The 9540-nt window shown below is 39.2% G+C and overlaps 1 protein-coding gene across 1 annotated transcript in view; it reads left to right on the top strand.

Moving 5' to 3' along the window:
- Positions 1 to 943: 943 nt before the first annotated feature.
- Positions 944 to 9540, top strand: part of COL4A4 (collagen type IV alpha 4 chain) — a 138992-nt gene continuing 130395 nt past the window's right edge. Inside the window, exons 1-3 of the mRNA XM_023193830.1 lie at positions 944 to 1036; positions 3897 to 3939; positions 8200 to 8277. Of these exons, the coding sequence (XP_023049598.1) occupies positions 966 to 1036; positions 3897 to 3939; positions 8200 to 8277 (192 nt within the window). The 5' untranslated portion in view covers positions 944 to 965. The remainder of the gene's footprint in view (positions 1037 to 3896; positions 3940 to 8199; positions 8278 to 9540) is intronic.

Below are 9540 nucleotides of genomic sequence, written 5' to 3'. Positions count from 1 at the left end.
ACCCAGGAGTAGAATTGCTAGATCATATAGTAACTCTATTTTTAACTTTTTGAGGAACTGCCAAAATATTTTTCACAGTAGTTGTATCATTTTACATAAAACACTTTTATATGTATTTGCTGTATGTGTACAAATATACAAAAATGTATATTTGTATACTAGAAGTTTCTTTTTCTAGTTTCATAAAGTAAAAGAAGCATTTGAGTGAATTTTAACTTGGATGTTCAAGGGAAAGAATTAAACAGAAGAAAATTCCACATAGCAAAATGAAACAATTATTTATACACATATAAAATATATATTTTTAAAATATAATATATATACCTAATTTTTTCATTTATCAAAAATATATTTATGATGTAGAAAGGGTTTGAAGATTTTTTATTTCTGAAGATAAAAACCGATATTCAGTTTCACCATCACTAAGGAAAGATTGTTATATCTAAAATTTATTGAAGTTACCCTTTAGAAAATAATTCCATAACTATAAAAAATGAAAGTAATTATTTTCAACATTATAATGCATGCTATGTTTTAAGTGATATATTTATATCTAACAGGAACAGACTTTGACCGAGAACACAGAACCTCACTTGTCAACAAGAACCTTCTGGAAGAGAAGACTGGCAGAATTTTTTTTTTTTTTTTTTGAGACGGAGTCTCGCTCTGTTGCCCAGGCTGGAGTGCAGTGGCCAGATCTCAGCTCACTGCAAGCTCCGCCTCCCGGGTTCACGCCATTCTTCTGTCTCAGCCTCCCGAGTAGCTGGGACTACAGGTGCCCACCACCTCGCCCAGCTGGTTTTTTGTATTTTTTAGTAGAGACGGGGTTTCACCATGTTAGCCAGGATGGTCTCGATCTCCTGACCTTGTGATCCACCCGTCTCGGCCTCCCAAAGTGCTGGGATTACAGGCTTCAGCCACCGCGCCCGGCCAGAATATTTTTTAAGTACTAAGACTTGCCTGTGATGTCGTCTCTGCATGTAGTACTAATGAGGTGCTCCTTCAGATTGACCAAGTCATTGGCCACAGGTCCCTGGTGAGTATCCTCAGTGTGATTGCCTGCTTTTATTTGTAGTTTCTACTCAATGTTTGTTCTATGGATATAAATCATCTGAATGCTTAATATGTCAAAAAATCAAATCATTCCAGAAAGCTAAGGGTATGTCTGCCATTTCATGACTCATTTTTATTATTGAACACCATCCCTCTTAATTTTCCCTGAAATGCACCTACATAATCATCAAATGGGAAGCTGCACAAGGAAAGGGCCCAGATTCTTGCTCTCTTACTCACCAGGTTTGAATAGCAAAAGACGTACATGCCCAAAGTGTCAGGGTCCCTATAACTAGTAGAGTTAGGACAGACCACTTCACAAGTACAGATTAATAACACCCCCAGCCCCCCACAGATGTCCACATCTTAATCTCTGGAATCTGTGAATATGTTATGTTACATGGCAAGATGACAAGGGGTATTTAAAGCTACAGATAGAATTATGGTTGCTGATCAGCTGACATTGAGATGGAGGAGTTCACCTGAGCCTGACTATCTGGATGGGCCCAATACAATGACAAGGATCCTTGGAAGTGAAGGGGAGAAGCAGGAGAACAGTCAGAGAAAGAGCTTTGACCACAAAAGCAGAGACCAGCGGGATGCAGCAGGAGAGACGCCACTGGCCACTGCTGGCTTTGAAGGTTGAAGGGGACCAGGAGCCAAGGAATGTGGTCAGCCTCTAGAATCTGCACAAGGCAAGGAATCAGATTCTCCCCGGGGACCTTCAGAAGTAATACAGCTCTGCCAACACCTTGGTTCTTGGCAGTGAGACCCATTTCAGACTTCTGACTTCCAGAACTGTAAGATAATATATATGCATTGTTTTAAGCGTCTGAGTGTGTGGTAATGTGTGACAGCAGCAATAGGAAAACAGGAAACCAACATGAGATTGTTCGACGAGACTCAAAAAGACATTGGGAGTTAACACGGGGAAATGTTAAATAGTGAAAAAACACAAAAAGTTCTGAGGATGATGAACAAGAAATTATGGGGAGTGAAAGAAGCGAAGGTGGTGGGAAGGAATATGGTCCAGTCTTAACTGATTTGGAGTGGATGTAGAAGAAATGGAAAGGAATCTTAATTGTGCATTTTTTTTTAAAGAAAAAAAAAGGAATGATCTTATTTTTTAATATCTGCAGTGGCAGAAAGAACAAGTCCAGTGCAGGATACAGGGACTATGAAGGAGCTTCAGACCTGACCCGAGCTGGCCCCCTCGGGGCCATTCTGTCTGCACTCTTTGGAGCATATTGTCCAACTTTTCTAAGTCTGTTTGCTCTTCTATAAAAGGTTTAAGAAACATGCTGTGCCTACAATCCTTAATGAGATTATAGAGAGAGAAGCTACAATTGCTATAAAATGCAACATATCCTGTTTAAAAATGTCCAGTGATAATAACTCATTTAAGAAGCAAGAGTTGTAAATACACATTCAACCTAATTTTTAAAGCAGTTGATTCCCAGTGTTTAACATCTCCTTCATATTTTTCTCTTTATTTACTTGGTTACTACAATGAAAAGCCAACCTGGCTTGTACTGGAATAATCATGAAAACAGCTGGAGAGAGAGGGAATTTCATGTGGGAGCCATTAAGTATGGACTGGACCTAGTTACTCATCTCCTAGTCAGGGTCTCATCTAGATCCAGAGCTCTGTAAACATCTGTAGTGTTTGTCGGCATCTCAGCGCAAGAGGAAGAAGTAGAGGGTGGAGAACAAAGGCTCACTTAGGACATGAGGTTTTAGAGAGGAGAAGGCTCTACAGAGAATGAAAGAACAAGGATGGCGAATAAATCACGGCCCAGGACTGAGCCCCAGTTCTCCTAGTATCCTTTGGAATGGTGTGATCCCCACAAGCTCTTTGAAGCATTAGATGAGATGATGGATCCAGAAGCTGTTTGACAAATATAAGGTCTAGAAAATATATGTAAATGTTTAATGGGTATTTTGTTTTGTTTTGAGACAGAGCCTCACTCTGTTGCCCAGGCTGGAGTGCAGTGGCACGATCTCAGCTCACTGCAATCTCTGCCTTTCAGGTTCAAGCGATTCTCCTGCCTCAGCCTCCGGAGTAGCTGGAATTACAGGCATGCGCCACCATGCCCAGCTAATTTTTGTATTTTAGTAGAGATGGGGTTTCGCCATGTTGGCCAGGCTGATCTCGAACTCCTGACCTCAGGTGATCCGCCCACCTTAGCCTCCCAAAGTTCTGGGATTACAGGTGTGAGCCACCGCGCTTGGCCTTTTAGTGGTCTTTTAAAATTGCATATTTCCTCTGTTAAAATTTGTTTGTAATAATGAAGTTACCCCAGTCAGATTTCGGCCTCACTTATAAACCCTGGACTACATAACTTTTCCCTAAATCTTCCATATTATTTCCCTTTTTCTCCAAACCATCATCCCAGTCCAGTTAGGTTTCCTTCCACATTCTCTCCTTCTAGTTGCTTCCACTAAATGGCATTTGGGATACACTGTCTCCGCAGTGTGTGTCTCCGAACAAAGCTGCCTCCTTCCCTCTCTCCTGCAGTTTTCATTCTGAGAATCATCTTCCTTCACTCGTGTATCCCTCCAGGTCTCACCTTCAGAGTGTCCTCACGGTCCCCAGCACAATGAGGACCACACAAGGGGTTCAACACATACTTCTTGGCTGATTAAAAAGAGGAAAGGCAATGATGGCAGCCAGAGAGAGGAAAGCAAGGATCTTGTCACTGATGATAAGTCGGCTAGTCGGAGCAGCCTGTTAGAAATAAAAAGTAGCTTTCTGGAATTAATTCCTTTCCTCTTTTTCTTTTTAATTTGTTTCACGTGAAAAGAAACTGTTTAAATTAATCTGCATTTTTGTTTTTCTGTAGGTCACTTATACTCATTCTCTTTTCTGTACAATGTGTATATGGGGTAAGTACATTCACTAGCTCTGGTTGTGTTGTGAAAATTCACTTTATCAAATGCATAATTTTTGTTGTACTTTCAAAGAAATCACCCTCTGGGACTCAGTTTTCTTACCTGTAAAATTGAGAATAGGATTAAGTAAACACTAAGATTTATTTTATATTTTATAGTCAAGACTGCTTACTGAATTGCCTAGGTATTGGGGATTTCTTTATTTTAATACGAACATAACCCTTTTTTTTAAGTTTTTTTTTTTTTTTTTTTGGAGACAGGCAGGAGGCGGCTGGGTCATTTCAAGATTAAATCAAGAAGTATAAGAATAATTTGAACATTTTAGCTCAGAAGAAAAATAAGTCCAGAACATTCTGTAATAAGCTATCTTTCTTCTGCCTCCTCACTGAAGAATCTCAGTCATTAAACTCACCCTCAGATGTGTCTGGGAAATCCCATTGTGGTCTGCCTGCAACTCAGGTTGATCTTGAGACACCTGACTTGGTTTAAATCACTCTAGTGAACACATCCTTATCTGTTCATACTCTCCATCTTGGATCCACCCAGTGAAACTTCAGTGAGTCAAGTTATTGTAGGTCTTTTTAAAGCAAATCAAAATGCAAAATTACCTTCTGTTCTCCTTTTCCCACAAGTTGGGAGCAGAAAACACCTGGGTTAAAGAATGAGGAGCCAGTGGTTCTTGACTCTGCCAATGATTCATTTCTTAACTTATATAAGACTCAGTTATCTCCTGTATTGAGTAGGGATGATAAGACTTGCCCAACTTTGTTGACATGCATTTGAGAGCATCACCTGAAATAACGAGTGGAAACAATACTGTGATATATACATGTGTACTTTTTATATTTCTCTTATCTGATTTTTAAAAGTTTGTGTTCTTTTATATGTTATAAAAGTCTGCAGAGTCCTAGATTTTGCTTTTTTTAAATATTGCATATGAGTAAATATAATTTCTGAACCAAAGATTTTTCTATCCCAGGCCTTCTACCAGCTTGTGGTGTGCAGAGATTCTAGAGATTTCACACAGGGAGGGGCCATACTATCGTTGGGTTTTAAAGGTAGCAATACAAATTGTTACGCAGTGTCTGTGGGAAGCAATTTGGTATTACCCATCCGGATTTCGAATGCATGTACCTATTGACACAGAATGTGTGTTTTTGGAATTTGTCATACTTGTTTATTCTGATTCATGCATACAGATAAATATGCCCAAGAATACTAATTTCAGGATAGTGTTCAGTATAGACAGAAAACAGCCCCCTAAATTTCCTTCAGCAACAACTGGTTAAATAAGGTATGGTACGTGGTCTGATGGATAGGCATATGTATTACTTTGGAATGATTTTGAAGACTTTCAGTTATGTGAAAACAGCAAAATGTAGAGCAATCCACCATTTGGATAAAAGTAAAACAAGTCAAAAATCACCAAAAGTGTGTTTTTACACATCTGTGCATGTGTGCCCATGTGCTCATCTGCCTGTGTGTGTGTGTGTGTGTGTGTGAATGAGGTCATTGTATGAATATGCTTATTAATGCCCAGACACCCATTTGAAAAAAAATTTTCCTATATAGGAGGGAACTTGGGGCCATTGTTGAAAGAGGACGTTTCTTTTCCTGTTATACTCTTTTGCACCATTTGAATTTTTAAAATTATGTGCCTATATTATTTGTTTTTCAAAAAAGAAGATGGAATTACAAGTATAAGACATTAATAACTTCTTTGTTTGAATTTTTTTTTGTTTTGTTTTTTTGGTCTCACTCTGTCGCCCAAGCTGGAGTACAGTGGCACGATCTCAGCTCACTGCCACCTCCACCTCCCAGTTCAAGCGATTCTTCCTCCTCAGCCTCCCGAGTAGCTGGGATTCCAGGCATGTGCCATCACACCTGGCTAATTTTTTTGTTATTTTTAGTAGAGATGGGGTTTCACCATGTTGGCCAGGCTGGTCTCGAACTCCTGGCTTCAAGTGATCTGCCAGCCTTGCCCTCCCAAAGTGCGGGGATTACAGGCATGAGCCGCCACAGCCAGCCTTTGAACTTTTCTATGTGACAAATATATGTTTAACAATATCTGAGATAAGACAGATAGTGACTTTTCCTTTTCTCTCTTTGAAGAAGAGTAACATTAGTTTCCGAGAGTATGAATGTATTCCCAGTGAATGTGGTTCATACTTTGAATGTTTAATTGTCTGAAATATTGTGTTTATCTTTTAAAATGAATTTATACAATCTATTTTTGAGGTGCAGACCTCTATAAATTTACCCTCCTCTTTGAAACATTTATTGGAGAATGCTTAGGTAGAAGAACTTTGCAGCGGATAAAATCACCTCTTGCTTTTTCCTTTTACTGATCCAAGTCAAAGCTTGATATGTGATTATTCCGTTGTTGTTGTTGTTGTTGTTGTTGTTGTTTTAGAATCTGCTAATTTTAAACTGATTCTTTCCTGAAACATAGTTTTGCTGCAAACATCTTAGTGATGTTTGGCAAAAATAAGCAAAGAAATAATAATAACAAACTTGCCCTTATTATCAAGCCATCTAATCAACTGACCTTATTTTTTTCCTCTAGTTGTTTTGATATTTCAGTGAACACATAGTAATGAAGCCCAACCTTAAATGAACCCAAGTATTCAGTCTAGTTACTTTAAGTGCTTTCATGCTGTCCTGACCTGGGCCCGGGCATTTAATTTTTTTTAACCTTATCAGGGTGTTGAACTTAATATTTCTGCATTTATAGATAACAATGTTACTCAAAACTCAAGAGGCATATATTTCTGAAACTTCAAATACATTTTTAAACTTAAATTATCTAATCACGTGGCTCTTGTCAAGCTTCAAATTCTTGTATGCTTGTAATGATCCATGAGAATATTGTTTACAAAGATGTCTTTTTAAAATTAATGCTTAAAGATATTTTCTTTTGGATTGTGTCTGAGCATATTTTTCTTCAAAAAATAAGCCTAAATTGTGTGATTGAAAAGAAAAATAATATATGCTGATTAGACTCTTTTCCCCCATATACATATACCTGTTCATATATGTGTATACATACATGTATATTCACATATACACATATATATTCATAGGCATTCACACATACATATGTATATATGTCTTCCATGGGAACTATAAATACTGGTTTTATTGTTTTATGTTTTCCCATCATACACTGGTCTAAAGGCTTGAGTTTACAGCCTTAAGTTTAAAAGGTTGATCAATCATAAAATTGTACGGGCAATGTATAAATGTTGCAATGACGGCTAGGTCAGATCATGAGCCAGGCAAAACTTACCGCCGATGCTTTCTTGATATTCCTCTCCATGCCCTCAAGTCCCAGCATCTAGAGGTACTTTGTCCACTACATAGGGGCCTAAACCACCACTCCCTCCTCACTGGCAGGCCCAGCCTGGGAATGTGCGCTCAGTGCTCATGTTCATTGCAGGGGCATCATGGTGATTGCTGTTAAGGGATCTGCTTATGGAAATAGTACTCTGGGACTATGCTTTTGTATGGAAGTGGATGATTACTCTGGATATAGGTGATTAGGATTCATGAGAACAAGGAGCTGATTCTTCCCAAAGGGTGTGTGTGTGTGTGTGTGTGTGTGTGTGTGTGTGTGTGTTGCTCTGAAGAGAGTGTTGGAAAGTTTGCTAAAAGTGGGGAAAAGGTCCAAATTATTCAAGTTCAGGAGTTTCTGTTTGAGAAACACATTAGAGAAACCATCTTGGAGTCTCAGCAAATTGTAGGAAGAACAATTTTAATTTTAAGCCCAAGGATGTGACAGGAGAAGTGTCCTATGAAGGACAGTTTGATGAGGGAGGAGACACACCACAGCTGATCTTGAAGATAAAGCAAAACGGGCCTGAAGAAAAGCCAAGCTTTTCATTTAAACTAGACTCCATTGTCTTCATATGGATTGCCTAACCACATAGTTTACACTCTAAGACTGTTTGCAACTTAATAAATTCTGTCTTACTGAAAGGGAGAAATTGCAGAAGATTCCAGTTAAAGCCAAATGACTTTAGAAGGAGACTTATTTTCCTTCAGCGTCCTCAGTTTTGGAAGCTTCTTGCTCATATACTCAACCCTCCTTAATATTAAGCTACTGTGTAAGTTCTTCATCTTTTTATATGTCATGATTAGTTTTTTCTTCTTATGGAGTCAAAGGTAAACCAAGAGTGCTTGTTATAATGTTGTGTTATGCACCCAGTTAAACAATGAGTACTGGTATACTAAATAAGATGCTTCGCTTTCCAGAGTGGAAAGAAATACGTTGGTCCTTGTGGAGGAAGAGATTGCTCTGTTTGCCACTGCGTTCCTGAAAAGGGGTCTCGGGTAAGTGATGTAAAAACCGACATGGGCAGCATTCCTGAATTTTGAAACCTTGTGCATATTTAATGTTAAGTAGTCTCAGAGTCTTGGCCAGTTTTAGTCCTTGATAACGTTTATGTATTTCACAGCCAACGTTTTTCACATTCTAATAGCAATCTCAATTATATTAGACAGTCTGGGCTTTGAAGACAGTCTAGGAAGCTGCGATTCACCCATTATTTTATATGAGTTGCCCTATGGAGGAAGGGTCCTGGTGTGACATGGTACCTACTGGGTCACCATCCTGAAGCATGGCATTTTAAAGGCTCTGAGAAGTACTGAAGTTGGTTGGAAAAAAATCCAAGTTTGTTTGGTCTTTCCAGACAGTTGACTATAGGACTCTTTCTTGGATTGTCCCTATTGAAACAAGTGGCACAGTGTTCTAATGAAGCGATAGCTGTATTTTTTGCATGCTTATGTGCCAGGCACTGTTCTATGAGTTCAAAATGCTTCTGCTCATTGACTTCTCCTAAGAATCTTCTTAGGATACCACATTTGCAGGGCAACAGACCGAAGCCCAGGAAAGTAGGTGTCTTGCTCAAGTCCACCCGGAATGGTGGCATTGATGACCATGCTAGATTCTGTGTTCTACAAAGCCAAGAACCTCTTTGGTTACTGTCTATCAGGTCTCTTGAACATTTATTAACATCTCCTCCATGTTCTGACAGCAGCCCATTAATTCATTTGTGATAAAGTATTAGATCAAACAATTCTTTAATTACAATTACTGCCACAATCTCACAAGAAAGGAGTGTGTTATAGAAGTTTGGGACAATTTTTGAGTCAGATCAACGATTCTTTTCAAATGTGTCCTCATCCATTCTCGCTGCTGTAACAGAATACCATAGACTGGGTGGCTTATGAGAAATTGATTTCTCACAGTCCAGGAGGGTGGGAACCCCAAGAGCAAGGTGCCAGCAGATCCAGCATCTTGCTGAAGGCCTGCTTTCTGGTGTGCAGATGGTGCCTTCTCATTGTATCCTCATATGGTGGAGAGAAAGCCCTCTGGGGTCCCATTTATAGGGGCATTCAATTCACGATGACTCCACTCTGATTAATTACCCCCCAGAGACCCCATCTCCTCCTACTATCACCTTGGGGGTTAGAATTTCAACATATGAATTTTGGGGGCTACAGATATTCAGTCTGTAACAGTGTTCAAGTCAATCGTAGGGGGCTGTGCATGACATTCAGAAAGCACAGTAGAGTAAGGAGGAGTCTACAAGG

The sequence above is a fragment of the Piliocolobus tephrosceles genome, chromosome 11, assembly GCF_002776525.5.
Source record: "Piliocolobus tephrosceles isolate RC106 chromosome 11, ASM277652v3, whole genome shotgun sequence".
In the NCBI taxonomy this organism is placed as follows: domain Eukaryota; kingdom Metazoa; phylum Chordata; class Mammalia; order Primates; family Cercopithecidae; genus Piliocolobus; species Piliocolobus tephrosceles.
The sequence above is the reverse complement of the archived record's forward strand: the minus strand, read 5'-3'. Positions and strand labels throughout refer to the sequence as shown.